Here is an 18,769-nt window from a genome sequence, read left to right as displayed (position 1 = left end):
TCTCCATCTCCCAGAAAATCTCCCTTGGAAATGAACCGATGACAAAGGCCTCAAGCAACAATCCTTAGAAGAGGAACTTCTTTTTTCTCCCAAAGCAAAGCAAGTTGCTCGCATATTAACTGCAGTCAAGCTGAGCTGCTTTGGTCTTACACTTGGCTCAGATACACATGTGAGCCTACAGGGAACACAATTTAACCACCACACTAATCTCAAAAGAAAAGAGAAGGCAACAGGATGCCATCCTTACCCTGAAGATGAAGTTTCAGCCTTCTATCAGAAAGCTATTTCAGACAATCCCAAAGCTATTATTAGGAGGGTCTGGGAACAATTTAAAGATCATAAGCCTATCTTCCTGGTCAATTCAAAACTGGAAGAAAAAGAATCACTTTTCTTTAAAGAAAGCAAGCAAAATGGTCTCAAGATCACATGCACACTGCTAATTTTATCTTGAATTCATTGTTCAGAGCTCTGTGAATCCTTTGTTACCTTTCCTCCACATACCTCTCTGCCAACAATCCAGCTTGGAGTCATGGAAGTAGGACAGCAAAACCCCTGTAAAATAGAGGGAAGCTCCAGGGGAAGCTAGCCTGAAAACAGGACAGCTGGATCATAAGAATTGCTCATACCCAGGCCTGCTGACAAAGTAAGGTCTTCAATCTCACCCAGACCGCTGCAGTTGCATCACTGCAACAGAACTCAAGAGTTATGCCTCTTGAAGGTGTTTAATGCTGCCAAACCTGCACTGTTAGTGTTTTTTTAAGGTAACCAAGTGCAGCAGGAGATCACATTAACACAGGCAGAACAAGGGATTACATCATCTACAGGTGTATCATGGTACTACTGGCTTAGTTCAGACAAAGGCCAGGTGAGCACACAAATCTCCTGAAGCACTCCATCCTTTGTGCCAGCTTGCTTACTGTCTTCCATTTACAGTTTTAGTGTAAACAAGGACATCCAAAGGCTGAAGCACATGAAGCAGAAAATGCCATCAGAAGAAGCCATTTCCCCTGTAAGCATGGATATATTTCCCAATGAGAATGCGTGCAGGAGAGAGGAGAGGAGAGGGAGAGGAAGGGAGCCAGGCACCTGGCAGCAGCTGCTCAGGCTGAGATCACATGGGAAAGTCACAAGTGGAAAGTGTTTCCAAAGAACAGCAGATGTGCAGATCACAGCTTCCTCCTTCAAACTGCAACAGCTTTGCAGTAATTTAACACTGCGTTCTTCAGGTGCCATTTATGTACGTTAATAATCCCTTCCCAGGCCCTTTCCATTCCAGCCTCAAAACCACAAGCTGGGAAGGATGCTTTATCTAAAGTGTCTCTTATTTCCTCTCTCTGCTGTAATTAGCTCGTGACAGGGAATCTGCTACTAGCGAGTGCCAGCGCCGCTTGCCATCGGAGCTGTGCCTACAGGGGAGCTGCTGCAGCACAACTGAAGCGTAAAATAACAGGGAGTTGTGATTTCAGTGCAGCCTAAAACACGATGGGGACAGGGCACAGGTGACACAGCCCGTGTCTCGTTTGACGCAATACAGTATTAATGGAAACCTGTGATCACATCCAGGCTAATGCACACCAAGGGAGAGCTGCCTGTGCAGGGAGCACTTCCAAAGCAACAGCACCCCAGGGAAGGACAGGTTTTCAGCTGGCTTGCAGGGTGTTATGCTGTTAGAGGGTTATCATATGGAATTACAGGGAATAAACACGTGAGCCCCAAAGGTTTTGCTGGGTTTCTGGCAATGAAATAAAACAACCTGAAACCATTCTTCCCAGTGGTGAAAGGAGTCTTTTCATAGATAACAGATCGAGCCTTCAGCAAGAGGAACAAGATAGAAAGCTGGACTAATCAACAGCTGATAAAAATTTTAGGAATGAGAACAATATTCACACATTGAAATGAGGATCATGCTTAGCACATGCTTTCTATGGACATGGGGAATTAGGTAGACAACCAAATAAAAAAGCAAAAAAAATTTCACTACTGGAAAGCAGTATCACATGAGAAAACTGCTCAAGGTGAACTGTGCACTAAAATGGAGTAGAAAAACAAACCCACCCGTGCTAGTGAACACCAGGTGTGAAGTATTTTTTTGTAATTGCCTTTACTCCTACATCAGGTATCCCTGCCTCTTCCTGCCCCCAACACACACCATTCAAAGCAGATCAAGATCCCATAATAAACCAGAGGAGGTGTGCAAGAAATCAGAACTGAAATTTATTTTCATCCATATCCAACAAATGCCCGGAATCTCTGTTTTTCCTAGCAAATCCATAAAATTAGAAGACGCCAGTGAAGATCAGGTCTGTGAATCCCTTCTGTGTTCCAAGCTTCGGTTCATCCCAAGCTGTGATCACAAGAGATTTAGTAAATGGAGGAAATATGCAATGTGACAGAAGATTTTCTTCCTGCGGCTCCGGTGCTTGTCAGGCTGACAGCACGGCTCGGCGCGGCAGAGCAGCCTCTCTGCTCCCATCCCCTGTCACAGCCAGCCCTGCCCTCCTCGGGCTCCTGGCAGCCCACTCTCCCTGCAGAGAGCCCAGGACAGCTGGCACAGACACACCTGTTACTGCCAACACTTCCAACCCGCACTCTAACGAGGCTTGGCTTCAAAGGACCTGTTATTCCATTATTTTATGTGGTCTACTTGTCTGAAACACTCGACTCCCACAGATCAGAAACCTATTGCCACGTGGGATTTGTTTCATTTTATTTTTATAACCACTGACATTTATATTTAATGGATGTGTATTAGATTTTTTTGTTTGGAGACCAGGAAGTACAGGGCTGAGAAAATGAGCAAAAAAACACACTTTGTTGGACAGTGATGTGGATTTATTTCTTGATACAGACTGTTCTTAAGTGGGCTTTGCATTTTCTTTCCTTGAGGGGTGATGGGGAGGTCTGAGGCACACAAATGTTCTCTCCCAGTTTACTACAGCTGTAAATGAGTGGTTAAGACAGAAGTGTCATCTTGTGAGTGGGAGAGGAGGAAAGCAAGAACCAAAATTAAGAAGTCCTACATACCATTCCACACACTTCTGTCATATGAAATCAAAATTGTCTATTCTAGGTATTTCAGAGACTTATCTTGGCAGTTTAGATCCTTCAAAGTCTGGATACAGGAAACATTTATTCTCCTGCATTGGAGTTGTACTGTCTTCTTGATGCAGGTTTTATTTTAAAAGCCTTTTTTAAGTACAGGACAGGAAATGAAACTGTCAAAGTATTACAGAGACAAAAATGATCTGCTTCAAACACAATCACACACTGCTCTTAACTGTGCCCATTGTGCACTGTGCTTCACAGAATGCAATCAGGGGCTCTTCACACACCACAGATAAAATGTCACAGAGGTACCAACCCAAGTCTCCCAGAAAACAACGGCTTCGATATCTGCTAAATTACCATTCAACCTCTTTTGAGAGCTACCCAAAGATACAGCACAGCTTTTGCAGTAACACAGCAGCTTTTCTGAAATACAGAATGGGTTTTGTGGAGATTTAAATGCAATTCAATAAATCTAAGATAAACTTAATTTACAGCCTTTTATCATGTGCTTTAAAAAAATCTTTATATGGGTAAAAACCACTGAAACCCACCCACCCTGTTCTTGTTTCCTGGAGAATTTTTCTTTAATTCCTACTACATTCACAGCTATTTTTCACTTGTTTCTCATTGTCAGAGGAGAAACTTCAATACAAACAGGCAGGCTTTTTTTCCTTCAAACAACGGTCACCTAAAATCTCTTTCTCACAGCAACTTACATTTACAGAATTGCATGGGTGACAGCTGAATCAAAGCATTTAGGGAAGAAATGTTTGAATTTCAATTATTTCAATGAAGTTCTGTTACAAGTCTGCTGTTTTTACACAGCAGGCAGCCAGGTACTCTGTACATGACTGAGCATGAATGGGATAGTGAAGATTCTGGAGCACTCCTAAAGGAGCAATCCCAACAGGATCACGGGCATGTCCACGTATGTTAACTTCCCAGAGAACCACCTCCAAAACTAAATGTCAAGATCCAGAACTATAATACATTTATTTCTAAGGTGGCAGCTTTGAAAGGCAGTGTGCACTCAGTCTGGGAGATTGAAGCCCTCCCTTGTGAAAGAGCCTGAGAGGCAAAGCATTATTGTGTAATCTCTCCCCAAAAAATGCCTTGAACAAACCCCCTGCACATGCATGCACTCAGTCATGCCACCCACAGACAGGGACCCTGTTTTGGGACCCCAGGATGCAGCAGATGCTGTGCTCACAGGACACACAAGCACTTAACAGAGACATGAAAACAACTGGGAGCATTAGGCACAGTGCCTAGAAAACATGATACCTTTCCCAGAGGGCTCTCAAGACAACATGGTAGGGAGGAAGGAAGTACTTCAAGATAAGGCATGATTACATGTCACCTCCTGAGCTACACCTCAAAACATCACAGCCATTCTACCTTCTTTCCGCTGTTTTGGTATTTATTGTTTGCAAAGTCAGCTACAAGTTATGAGCCATAATTAGTTCTTCCAGTTAAAAACATGCTGACCATTTCCAACTCCTACACAAATGAAGTCAAAGCATTAATGAATTTGGGAATACTTACATTACTCCTTACAAAAGAATGTGCTCTGCTAAGATTTCAGGAGGATGGTTTTTAAGCAAAGCAATAAACATTTGGATATGTGAGGCAGTCAGTTTTAGGGTGCATGATGATCAGGAAAATGAAAACTAGAAATCAAGGCAATACAAATGTGTGAACAAAGGCAAAGAACATGTCCAAAGCATTTCATCCTTGTTGTGAGAACCAGCAAATGCAAGTAATTTGGCCTAGGGGGTTTTCCCCATCAAAGACACATTATGGAACAGTAGGCTTGTGTAACTTCTCATAAGATCACAGAAAATTCAGATCAAGTGTGTTCCCAATAAAACAAACACGCTTCTCTGCACAGACTCCCTCCTTTTCATGCTGCTTTTTAATAGGAATCATTGTTAATACAAACTTTTTTGTTCCTTTTCGGACAGTGCTATCACAGTTGCACAGCAATTACTTAATACACTCGCTTGCCCACAGCATAAACACTCTCTGTCATTCACCAAGTGTCACACCAGAAACTTTCCCTCCATGGACTCATTTTTCCAAGTTTTGGTGGCAATTTAGGCTCCATGACACTTGTGTGTCAGGACTTAGAACAAGGAAAATTTCCCTGCGTAACATCCTAGCTGTGACCTACTGGCCCTGTGCTCCACCACGCCAAATCATCACACAGACCTCCACATCCTGCAGCTCACAGCCCAGGCTAGGGAGCAACTGGACCAAGGAATTCAGCAGCTCAAGAGCTACAGGCCATCACATCAATGTGGGTGACCTGGCAAGTGACTGGCATCAAACACCCTCCCCATCCAGTGGAAGTGTAGTGTATAAATCACATTGGACAAAACAGCACACAATCCTTTGGGATTCATCTAACCCAGCAGTTTCCCAGTGCTGCCTCACACAGCTGAGAAATTCAGCCACTGCAGTGGCAGGCAAGGACACCACCATTGTTCTGGGGGACCAGGCACTTCTAATTATAAGAAGGCTTAGTAGCCACATGGAGGTCTCACTATGCTAAAGCAGAGGAGGTTTATACCAGCATGAAGAGAACTCCACATTTCTGACAAACAACTGGAACCACACAGAAAAGATTATGAACAAAACCCATCAATCTGCATGAAGGTGAGGCTGAGCTAGTTTTCTACACCTTTAACAACACTAACCTACAATAATCTTTTATACATTAGTATCAGCTCACATTTGCAAGATACACAGCTTCAGCCACCCACACGGAAAGGCAGGCAACGACAAAAATCAGGCTTAAAGCACCTACACTTACAAAACCACACTCAAAATGTAGCAATTCCATACTCATTTATTATCAGAGTAATTCTTGTAAGACTGCACATTCAATGGTGTTTTAGCCTATGAAGACTTCATCCACTTTTTCCTCACCTATTACTGTGCTTGGACTTTTCCCGGTCTTTTTCCTTGTCCTTCTTGTGCTCTTTGTGCCGGTGTTCTCGGTCTTTGTGTTTATCTTTGTGTTTGTGAGAATCTGTAAGCAGAGAGGCAAAACAAAAGAAATTAAATTGGGAGAAAACTCCACACCTCCCTGGTGAACCTCTGCATTTTTCCCCACCGCATTCTAGTATTTCTGTGATTCAAAATTTATAATAAAAATCTTCGTTTCAGAGGTCCTAAATGGATTCACCTTGGCAACAGCTGTATTTACATGGTCTTTAGTTCAACGACCTTTAAATGCTTTATAGACCCTGAAGAAATGCAACCCTTCCATTAGCTAGGTACCTATTGATATAGCAAGTTCAACCTTATTTGGCAGATGGGCAGCCTGGCTTCCTATGCCTCCAAGTATTCATGCTGAATACACAGAAAAGGATATAGGAACAAAGCATAAAGCTGAGGCATCAGGCCTGTTGAATCCCAAAATTTAATACTTCTACTTCCACAAGTATTTAATCTTCACAAAGCATCCCTCCCTTCTCCCTGCTGTGAATTAAAACCATTTTATTCTTATCCCCAACAGTATATAACATGACAGGCAGAAAGCAAGGACAATGGGAAGTAATGGCAGGAAATGAAAAGAAAGGGTGAAAAGGAGCAAGAATTCTCTCCTCCTGCTTCACTATTGCAGGACACATTTACCTCCCTCCAATAACAGCCCCACCAAGAAAATGCAACCTGACAGCTGTAATGAGCTGTGTTGGTGGTCACCCACCTACACAGGTCAGGGCGGGTCCCAGTTATGTGACAGGTCAGAAATGGGAGTTGGCACTCAAGTGAATCTACAGGAACACAGTAATTTTATTGCTATCAGCTTCTACTCTGAGTGACACTTCCCATCCTCAGTGACAACTGTGCTGTACAACGAAGTCCTTTAAAGCACCAAGGAAATGAATTTGGCAGAGAAAAAGAGCAACACAGTTGAATTGCAAATAAAGGCATTTACAAGCATTTTTTTACAAGTATATTAAAAAGGAGAGGAGGCTGAACTAGCACCTCAAAACCACCTCAAAAGGCCATTTACAGTGAAGATCACTATAATGGGAGGAATACATGCAATACCCAAAGACTCCCCCCAGGTTTTGTTTTGAACCAAAATTAAACAGGCTCTTCAGGAAATCTAAAACCTGTGCTGATTTTGGCAATTGCTTTTCAGATACCAGTACTAGAATTTCCACCAGCGATCTTGGATGTCAGGTATTAATGCTTCATTAATTGTAAAGGTGCTACCATGCCCCTAAAAAGACTCCTATCCCTGCACTAAGAATAGGAAACTGCAACAAAAGGATTTTGCGACTTTCACTGTCACATGGGAAATGCACTGCAGAGCCAGGAACAAAACTCATCCTCCTGACTCCAAGTCTTTCGCCACAAATTCATTTTTCTCCTTAACTGACACCAGCTCTTAAAACCTCAAAACATTCAAATGGATTTAGAAGAAACATACCCACAGAACATGATTTTAACCTACTGCTTTCTGTAACTTCAGGGTTTGCTTCAGACACCTGCAGAAAGACAGCATAAACCACCATGGGAATACTGACATTCCAGCCTCCATCCCCCTGAACTCAGCAATGTTTCCTAGTGCTCTGGGGTACGCAGTGCACACGTTTAAATAGCAGGGCTTAAGTTTTCCATATTTTGATATACATGTGGCAGGTTATGTGGAACATTTGGTGTTACAGCACAAAGCACCCAAGAGTTTTCGAGTACCTAAAGAGCAAAATCTCTTTCGCAGCAGGCAGAGTCTGTAGGCATCTCTAGCAAACTGTGTGGGGACCAGACACCCACACGCTCTGAACTGCAGAGAAGCAATTTCTCTGAGCCCTTCTTCCCACCAGGACAACACACATTTCACTGGCAAAAATGTTTTCGCAGTGCGTTTCACACTTGTGATTCTTCAGTTCAGCCAGGAGCTGGAAGCTCTGGCTGTTTGCAAACTGCCTGGGGTTTATTCCACAGAGGGTTTACTCACTGATTCCCACAGCCCTGGCTGCAGCAAACAGCAGCTATTTACACTTGATGAATAGGTAAATTGCGAGAGAAACCAGTGTGATGCTGTACACAGAGCTATGTACAGTCACTCTATAGCACACACACAATCATTTTTTCCTATCAACCAATCAATGGAAAACGTGTGTGACTGTGCTCAGTGCTATTCTCTTTAGAACTAACAGCCACACGATGACTTGTCACCAAGAAAAGCACATAACAGAAGAGTTTACCTTGATCACCAGATTTTCTTGCAGATGACTTGTGCTTTACAGCTGAAATTAATATTTACCCTTGGAAAGCAGTTCCAGGGATACATCCTAGAACTGCTTGAACTGAATATCTGTTTCCTCAACCCTTGGTTCTGCTTACAATGATTTGGGATTTTCAGGCAATTAAAGCCAGGTACTGCAAGAAAAAAAAAAAAAAAAAAAAAAAAGCTTGACCAGTTAAACTAGCTCTGCTGGCTAGGATTTGTTGCCAGACAGCTTTTCCTTTGCTGCCTACCAAAGGACTGCTAACAGGAATGTCTTCCATGGAGCTACTCTGGCTCAAAGGCCACAGTGGCTGGGAACAATGGGTCCTGTGCATGGTCTCAAACCAAAAGCAAAAAGATGTCAAGGCAGAACTGCCTGGTGTTTCTCACTATGAACCAACACTTTAAATGTAGTACTTCCATGGAGGTCTACCTCCCAGGCATATCACCTAAGGATTAAATTATTCTGGAATATTTGCCTAGCATTCAAACTCCATGGTGTTGCTTTCTGACATGATGCCATGAGGTAGGTTAAGAATGAAGACTTCAAGAGAGTTTATTAAATTGTCTTGAAGTGACATACGTATGTCCTCAGAAGGCATTAAAGCTCTTGGTCTTTCTTTTATTGTTGAGGGTGGAGCTGGATGAAGTTCAGGAGACTGGGTCATTAAAAAAGCACAGGATTCTTTTTTTTTGGTGTTTTACACAAAAATGCTTTGTTCCAGACTGGTTTTATCTAGGAGTCCATGCCAATGGTTATTTGGTGGCTGACATGAAACAAGTTTAAGCCAATTCACTCCCATTTGTGTACCCACTTGCCAGGAAGCAGGGCAGCATCACCTCCGACTGAACTACAGGCAACAGATGACTGGGTTGGGAACGGGGCCACCTCACTCCAAGCCTCATCAGCACACAGGCAATCAACGGGAAGTGTTCCTGTCTGCAGTGTATCTTCCTTGATATATTTAGCATATTGATTCCTAGAAGAATCTTCCAGCCTCCAGTAACTCTCTCCCAGCTTGCAGCTGATTAGTAGTTGACTAAGTCCAGCCTCACATCAGCTACGGAAAGAGCTCTGACATTATCACACATTCAGATTTGTTTCCTGCCCTATATGTCTTCCAGTAAGTATGTCAGATCCCTCTAACACTAAACAAGAAGATAAATACTATTCCTTCTCCAAGACCATTAGCAAAATCTACCCTCTACTTTGAGCAAATTTTAAACCTCCAAAAGCTTATGCGACATTTAAATATTTTTGAAAATGCAAAGTCTCTCTTTAGCACAAGGTTACAGCAGGGACAGGGGTTATGCTCACTGGGCAAGCATCCATTACCCCTGAGGCTTTCCCTTCAGTATCCTCTAACCCAAACAGAGCTTTTGGCATCTCTTCTGTTCTAGAAAGCTTGATGTCTCTGGCACTGGATCTCTGTCTGTTAATGCTGAGCCTGGTATGTCTCCAAAAGATTACCACAGTCCCTGTACTATTCCTGCCATTCCCCCGTACCTCCAACAAATCACGAGCAGCTCTGCATTTTTGCAGGGTTGATTCATCTTTTAACTCTGTTAGATTACAAGGACGTTGATTTAAGGATGGGAAATTCTAAGCACTTTTGGTCTGTGGCTCTGTGCTGCTCCTGCTCCGCCTTCGCTCCAGCGCTGAGTCCCCGGGGAAAGGCTGAGTCATAACCCTATTTGCAATACTTGTATATATGTCTGCCTGGAACAGGGAAGTTTTACTCTTTATCCAGGAACAGAGCTGTAAAAGGTCAGGCATCTCCAACTGCAGCATGGCAAGAACAGGGATGAAGGCAAAGAAAGCCTCTTCCAGCAGGCAGTTGTCACCTGGAGAGGAAGAGTCCCAACAGATGGCAGAGGTGAGCGGTCCCCTTTCATAACAAGGACAACCCTTGGCTTAATTAGTCTGGTGACAAAACAATTATGTGGGACTGTGATGTTTTAATTCATGAGCCAAATTCATTTGCCACAAAAACACTTCTGAACACCTGTCTCTGCACACCTTCCAAAATACTACTTATATGTCACAATCAAGGGAAGTCTGGCTACTTCCTACATTCATATTTCAGTTTTGACAGCAACTTTTCTAATAAAATACTGAAATGAGAGAGGGGCATAAGCTCTTGTCTGCCCAATCAGCACAGCTGTCAAGAGAATAGTGTTGGCACATGATAGAGGATGCTACAGATGCCTTTTTTATCCTGCTCCCACCACCCACTTCTATTTCTCTTCCAGCATTTTGCACTAGAATTTTTTTTTTTTTTTAAGAACTGAAAAAAAGGTGTGAGCACAATCTGGTTCCTTCTAATTTTTCCCCAATTAAGTGTGGTGGCCAGCAAATTAACACCTGGTAACCTCAATTTCTGGTCAACAGTAGCTTTTCCAGATAAATATTAGCCTTTCAGATTTGCTGTCTTTCTGTTCACCTTCTTTTAAGTTTTTGTGAGCACAATTTGAGTAGCTCATTAATCTGCTTACAGAGAGGTTTCTTTGTTCTTTAAAATGTCTTATTAGATTCTATGGACAAGGACTTCCTGTATTTTCCTTCTGGTTCCAGAAACATCCCATTTTCTTTTCCTCTTGCTAGAAATACTTCTAATGCTGAGTATGCTTGATTTTATGCATCATCTCAATACTTCTCTAAACTGATGTCCAGAAAGGTGATTTAAACTTCCTGAATTCTTAGAATCACAATCTGTGCCCAAAATCTGAGGACACAGCATGAAAAATCCATCTTGTTACCAACATTTTTAACTTCTTGCCATTCCAGTAACACTTCTGCTTCAGATGAGTGGCTGAAATTTCTGCCCCGAGTTAAATCCAGTTCCTCAGGGTTAGTTCTGTGTTACAGGAGAAGCAAACGAGCTCTCAAGGCTTTCAGGATCCCTGATGTGTATGAGAACTGGGCTCTCTCTTGTACTCAACTTGAAGCATGAGCAAGAAACCCTCTGCTCCTGGCAGAGATGAAACCAGCAGGGTCTTTTCAGCTTCTCTGGAAAGGAGAAAAGAGTCTTAGAAAAGACTTCTCCAGTTCCACTGCTAAATTATGCAGCTGAAAGTGAGGTAACTCTAACACTGGATTAGGCTCAAAAGCTGGTCAAGTTCAAAAACTTCCTGTCACTGGAGAAATGGTCAGTCCCTTCTCAGCTGAAACACCACCTTCATGTAAGGCCACGTACTCCACAGCAGCCTCTTCACTAGTTAGCCTGAATTCTCCTCACTGGTTGTGATGCAATAGTAAGCAAAGCTTAAAGTCTCTTTATTATTGCCTAAATGAAAGAATTTTACTGCTTTTTTTCCCCTCCCCCACAGGCTCTCCTTTTAAGCATTCATACTAAAATGCAGATTATCAGGAAAAGACTTCTTAGATTCAAAGGAGTTTTTTTTTTTTTTTTCCATTTATTTTGTCAAATCATATTACTTTTAGAGTTTTAATCTCTTGTATTTTGTATATAAAGACTACTAGTAAAATTACCACAGTTTAGTTGATGAAATGATGCCAGGAAGGGTTATGCATGTTCAAACATGTGAATGTAGTCCAAGGTGTCTAAAATATTATTCATGTTCCTGGCAGAGAACACACACTTTTGCCCTTGGCATCTGACCAGAATGGTCTAGTGTTGCACTAACTTTTACAAAACACAGATACCAGCCAGTAGAGAGTGTAACATTCAGCCATTATCCAAGATCTTTAACACAGATAGTGACAGGGTTATAGTACATTACCTAAACAGGCAATGCAATCCCACGTGTAAAGGTCATTCTGTGAGGTGCTGGTCAATTTATAAATCTTGCCTGAGAAAGGAAACATGGTGCAGAGTTAAAAAATCCTATTTGCAGGCCCTGTGTGGCTCAGAAAAACCCCCATATGGCAAACATGGCATGGTCTGAGGCACAGGGACCCTCACTCTTGAACAGAGTTTTAACTCTGGACAAGTCATCTGACTTTTACATCTTTTGATTTAAAAATTTAAAACCCATGTACAATAAACCCACCTGAGTAATCTGGTAGAGGTCTAAACTTTTCTAAAATATTTGTATTCCAGTTAGAGGAAATCACATTATGGTCATGGTGTTCCAGTAATTGATTAAACAGCACTTCTGGATTAAATGGATTGACACTGTTGTAGCCCAGAAAAGAGAGAAGAGAAGCTCCTGGGCAGAAAACAGAATTGCAGCTAGGTATGGGAGACAACACCTTTCCCAATAAAGCAAGGCAGACACAGAAAACCGAAGTGTACATATGAGAAGTACAGAAACTGGAAAACCTCTCTACACAGCTACACGTGTCAAGAGCAGAAAACCATACCCAGAAGGCACTGTTCAGAGAGATGATGGTATGGATGATACACTGGAGTAGAAAACCATAATCTAAAATAAACTTCCCAAGTGAAACTGGATATGTCACTTACCGGCCCTATTTACACAACTGCAGAATCCACATAAAACATTTACCCTGAGAAAGCATTGCAGGTCTGTTTGCTGTGCTGGTTTATTTCTGCAATAACTCACTGCAAAACATTTGGAATACTGAAATGAGAGTGACTGAAACAGTGAAACCACCACTTGACTCTCCCATAACCTGAGCCTGAAATTCAATAGCAGAAGTAGGATCTGGATTTTCAGTCAAAAAAGGAAAGAAAATACAATGATAATGAAGCAAGACTGTCTGGCTTCTGCTTCCTCATTTCAAAAGCAACTTGACACAAAACCTTTTACCAGTGTTTATAAAGATACCTCCACAATCTATATTGCTACAGAAATTAAATCCTTAAAACCCTCCTTGAAGTCAAATTTAAATGAAATAAGTTACTGTGCTATCACAAGCTTATTTTGCTTCAGGTGCCTCACTGGGTCAGGTGCAGCAGTTCAGGGATGCTGACAATTCAACACTTCACTGTTTCCCTCCATAAACCAGATAAAATCTGAGTTTACTGCAAAACAACTAAACTAACTGTGACTAAGCACAAGTGGAATACACAATGCAGCTCTTTACTGCAGTCATTCATTTTCCAATCTTACAAAAAATACAAGAAAGTAGTTGTGAAACTCAAAAAGGGAGCCTGGAGAAGTACAGCAGAACAACCCAACAGTTTTTCCTTTCTAGGGCAGGAACTTTATTACTAAAAGTAAAACTCCTCCAGAGAGCATTCTTCCTTTTTCTAAGGGCTCAAATGAAGGAATATAGCACAACTGAATAGATTTGAGTCTATTCATTTCTCAGACTATATTTACTCTGAGACAAAACCTATTTTGAGCTGAGCCAGAATTCACCACACCACACTGTACCCAATTCTGCCAAAGCTTGAAAACTTAGTACTTTTGATAGAAACAGTAAAACCAATGACCTCGTAACCCCTCTCCACACTTCAGCAGTTATTTGAGGCAAAAGATACTCCAGGGCCAGACAGATATTATGTCTTTTTCCTTAAAAGGACTGGTCTGGGAAACTTGGCTTCAGAACAGGACAGACCCCTTAGATACTGCATTCTTCATTAATCTTGTCATTTGAAGGCCCAGTATTCCTTGCTTTTGAATAGAGGGAAAAGAAAAAAACAATGGAATGACTTGCTGATGACTCTTTACAGGAGAATAGAGACAGGTGGATAGAGAATTGTCTCCAGCCATTCTCAGTCCTTTAGAACAGCTTCACCAACTTCAAGAAGTTCCCTTATATTCCAGTTTTAGTATGCAAGCAAGGATAAACACAGCTTGTTTAAAACACAAAGTTTGCAAAACAAGATCAACGCACTTTTTGCTCCACTGAAACCTCAGGACAACCTCAATCTAAGGAAGAGAGGTGAAACAACGTGACAGCACTGCTAACAGGGACAGCACATGGTAGCCACAGGACAGGGCAAGCTTGTCCATACCCCAAACATTAAAAGCTTATCAGGGAGACATTAAGGATGCCAGAAGAAAACCTGACTGATCACTCCTACCTTGTGTGACTGGAGCCTCTGGGAGATGAAGTTAACCTGAAGCAAATGTCACTGCTGGCATTTCATCAATCTCACCCAGACTGCAGAGGCTCGGGAGGCAAAGCAAGACGTGCTTTAAGAGCCTCTTCAGAAAGAGGACAAACACCCTTAGTGCACATGTTTTGAGCCCTTCTTCAAGTTTTTTTTTTCAGCCACGGTGGATTAATTGCTTATTTTCTGTGCACCTCACTTTTTCACCTGCTGGGGAGGTAGCTAATACTCTGTGGGTAATTAATGCTAAAGTAATTGAGATAGCTGTGTGGCACACAGGGATGCTGACCTTAAGAAACTGCTACACTACAGGCATCCTGCAACAAAATAACTAATGGTGTATACAGAAGCAGCAAGTTTAATGACTTGTCAGCACCTTTTGCATGGCCTCTTCCCCAAGAGGTGGCACGTTCACATGTGCCCGTTCCACAGCAGATCCTAGTTGCTGTAACAAATGCATAAAATCACTGCGAGTAAAACTGCAGTAGACAATATTACTCAAAGAACAAGTCCAAGGAAGCCTTATAAAGCATGAAAATACATGTTTGATCAGTACAGAAAGACAAAATTAATAGATGCTTCTTACACATGCCAAAGGGCTCCCGACCGAGAGGCAACAATGAAGTTTCAATCCATTATTTGCATTCAAAACCAAAAAAGTTCCATGTGAACAGAAACATGTGTTTCCAGGGATTCCCAAGACGTAAAACATTCTCCTGTAATTGTATATATAAGAGTCAGAGACTGAAACCCATTAGTATGTTTCCACTAACAAAGCAGAATAAAACAGAACAGCAAATTAAAACTTCAGGGAAATGACCAGCGTCAGTGAACAGCTTAAAATGCTGCTGTGCTGGCATGAAGAGAGAAGAGACAGAGTGGTCTCCTAAGGAACCAAGAGCAAACCCATTCTTGTTCCTAGTGGTATTTATTCTTATAAGGCTACACTCCTATGAGTGGAAGTACTTATTTTCCATTGCCTCCTCCATTCAGAACTGGAATTCCTTGCCTTCCCTTACTGGGGTAAAAATGGTTTCAGCAATTTTTTCCTACTGCTTTATGAGTCTACAACCACATGAATAAACAAAGTTCTGCACTGCACATCCATCTTTTAAAAACAAGCAAAATTAAGACACACTTTTGCCTCAAAATTTAACAGCCATAGCCCACACTCCTGCACATCAGGAGGCTGAGAGTGGAATCTAAAGAGCACAAGTAGATCTAGGGAAAACAAGTTTAACCATAGTTACCTCTGAGGTTTCAAAAGCATTACACATATTGTAGCTCCATCTGCATCCCCATTTGCTAATACACAAATATACAGGACTGGAATCCTGAAGGACTTACAGGTACATTAACTGACTGTGTCTGAGCACAAACAGCTGTTACAAATCGACAGGAGGGGGGAAAAGTAGTTGATAAAAGCAGGTTCCTTGTGGATTTCAAGTCTACTAATACTGAAAACTTTTACTACACCATCTAATCTCAGGCTTTTCCAAATTCCCCCCCCCCCCCGCTTCTTCCCTATTGCGCAAAACACAGTTAACATAACCGGCACGGCAGGACAGACAGACTCGCCAGGAAAGCCTGGACAACTGTTCACAAACCAGTCTGGCATCCAGGGGTGTAAAACTAGCTTAAAATTATGAAAGAAGGTAAAATTTCAGGGCATTCAAATAGATAATGCAAGGGGGACTAATCCTATTTTCACAGTCAGAAAGAAACCAACCTTTAGCACAGAACCACAGTTTAGCGCACAAACCGTCACGCGGTGCTGTCACACAAAATATTTTCTCAGGAAAAGACAAAGGGAGGGATGTACCCACGGCACCGAGGGATGTGTGTGAGACAGGGACAAAGAGAACTGCCCAGGGTCACCCACCCGCGGCTGAGGAGAAAGAACCAGGGGCACACGCCTCTGGAGAGCCAGGGCAGAAGGTGAGCAAACAGGGCAATCCCAACATTTACAGCCCTGTTTAGACTTCGGAGCTATCAGGGACTGCAGGAGATAACCTATCCCTTACTTCAACATTATCTAAAGCAAACTCCTTTTTTTATTAACCCTTATTTTTCTGGTTTGCAGGAATCTTTTCCTTTAGGAGCTCTTGGCAAACCATTTGGGCTGCAGAATTTTGGGGACAAAACATTACTTTTCATCAGTCCCTTCTCAGGAGGCATGTGCAAGCCAGGTGGACTGAAACACCAAGTGCACATAGACCAGAGGCACTTGAACTCTTTGGTTGCTTCCAAGCTCAAAGAACCTGAGCCAGTGCTCAGCTGCAGCACAAGAACCAAACCCAAACCTCCAGCACAGTGTGCAGTGACAGCGCTGCCGCCTCACTGCAGACACAGGTAGGGGAGAGCTGGATCACCTTTGGGAGAATTTTGACAAAAAATTGCCCCAGGAAGAGCTCTTGGAGTTACTTTAACAGACTGGGTCAAGAGCAAAGAGAATCTTTTGGTGCAATCTGTCACAACTTCGCACTGCAGACAAGAGAACTTCATGTTCTGTACAGCATCCGCACACTGAGTCAGTGCCCCCAGCACAAGCTCCTTCCGCCTCCAAATGCTCTTTACACCATCATTAGCCTGGAAAGGTGCAAACAGCACAATTTGTGATGCAAAGGCAACTGATTACTGCATGCAAACTTACAAGGTAAATCAGGAGAAAACAGGGGCAAACAACAAATCCTAGTCCTTACAGATGATAATAAGAGACTTCAGCCATATTTTAAAATAGGCTGATATTATTTTGGGCTGTAAGTTTAAAAACTGTAGTAGATCACAAGAAAACTGTTGTGTTGTCAGGAGTAATTACCCTGCAATGATGTAAACTAGAAAAACATTTTCTCTTGCTGGCTGTGTAAATCACTACTGTACTTGCATTCATGGAAAATAAGTTTTTTGTAAAGACTACCTGAAACCCTAACCCTGACACTTCCTTAGCACAAGAGTGATGTCCTAAGAGCAGCTCACACAGAGCCTGTGTTCACACCAACACCACACAAGGACAGGGCTGGTGTGTTTGACCGTCCTGGGTTTAATCCAGAACAGGGGCTCCCCCAAGGAAAAATTTAACAAATCGGGAGGAAAAAAAAGCAGTCGCGTTGAACTGCCTCTCCTGCAGCAGTGGATGCCCAGGCTGTGTCAGCAGCCAGGATCACAGTTTATGCACATGGGAGTGGTACATGCTCAGCGTCCTCAGGGAGAGGCACTAAAGGCATTTGCTCAAAGCCTTTTATTAACCATGCCTTGACAGCTCCGCGTGGCTTTGGCCAGTGCTGGTCTCCTGCTTGCTGTAGGGAGGAAAGACTTAAGAGGCAGCACCCTTGGGAACAAGCCTCTGCAATGCTTGGTCTGAGAGCGTAAATTGAATGCACAAGACAAAAGAAGCGACTGGTAGAAGCTTTAAATCACCTCTACCAAGCAGTACCACTGCTTTATGCACTGGAGTCAGATTATTCTCCTCCTTGTTTAATATTATTCCCATTAAGCTGAACTGATGGGGTAGCATGGCCAAAGTCTTAGCAGAAATTTGTTTCAGAAGATTGAGAACTTCTTTTTATTACACTTGAGCTGGTTCCTCACTGTAGGAACAACTCCCACACTGATCCCAGACAGGATTTTTTGGTTGTTTTTTTTTTTTTTCCTTGTATCTACAGTGATTCCTTTAAAGTGTAGGGCTGCACTGGATGGATACAGCCTGGTTTCACCTCTGTCCCTATTGTGGGTGAGTTAATTGATCACTCACCCACAAGAGGCCAATTCCAGCAATGTCTAGAAGCATTTTATCAGAATCTGCCTTGCCACAAGTCCCATTCTCAAGTCAAGGGAGGGAATGCAATTCCCCTCCCTTAAGGGGATTTTACCACAATTAGCATACAAGAAGAAATCTGATTCCAGCTAAAACACACAAGAAAGTAAACAAAAGGTAAATGTTTCATGACAGCTGAGATTTCTGCACTTCTGTACTCCTGAGTCTTCTGAAGGAAGGGAAAGAGGATGCAGAAAGAAGGATCAGCAGAGCAGTGTAGGACAAGGTAGTTTTAAAGTAACACTATGACTGCAGTATTTTAGTAAGTACAGCTCCTAGATACGGTGCACTAAATTCCACTGGAAGTCTTCAATTTACAAAATGTTACTTTAACTCACTGATTTTAATCTCTTCATGCAGCTGTTATCTGTTTATTATGTTAAATCCAGGCCAAATCTCACTAGTTGACAACTGTTACATTACACCACTACAAATACCTGAATATAAAGCATAACCTATTGACACAGGATAAAAGGCTGTGGCTACATTATTATGCATGGTACACTCCTAGCTTCTTCAATTAAAAAACTCCAAGCAATGTATTATCAGTTTGGTGAGGGGTTTTTTTTGTTTGTTTGTTTGTTTGGGTTTGTTTTTTTTTTTGTTTGGTTGGTTGGTTTTTTGGGGGTTTTGTTTGCTGGTATGTTTTCTTTTATTTTTTTTTTCATT

At 42.2% G+C, this 18,769-nt stretch overlaps 1 protein-coding gene across 1 annotated transcript in view; it reads right to left on the bottom strand.

Moving 5' to 3' along the window:
- The window catches only part of TOP1 (DNA topoisomerase I), a 65,837-nt gene that overhangs the window by 30,758 nt on the left and 16,310 nt on the right, over nucleotides 1-18,769 (bottom strand). The window contains exons 3-4 of the mRNA XM_053992970.1: nucleotides 12,041-12,109; nucleotides 5,980-6,082 (exon numbers count right to left, since the gene is read on the bottom strand). Coding sequence (XP_053848945.1) covers nucleotides 5,980-6,082; nucleotides 12,041-12,109 — 172 coding nt within the window. The remainder of the gene's footprint in view (nucleotides 1-5,979; nucleotides 6,083-12,040; nucleotides 12,110-18,769) is intronic.

The sequence above is a fragment of the Vidua macroura genome, chromosome 17 (assembly GCF_024509145.1).
Source record: "Vidua macroura isolate BioBank_ID:100142 chromosome 17, ASM2450914v1, whole genome shotgun sequence".
NCBI lineage: Eukaryota > Metazoa > Chordata > Aves > Passeriformes > Viduidae > Vidua > Vidua macroura.
Note: the sequence above shows the minus strand (reverse complement) of the source record. Positions and strands in the feature narration are given on the sequence as shown.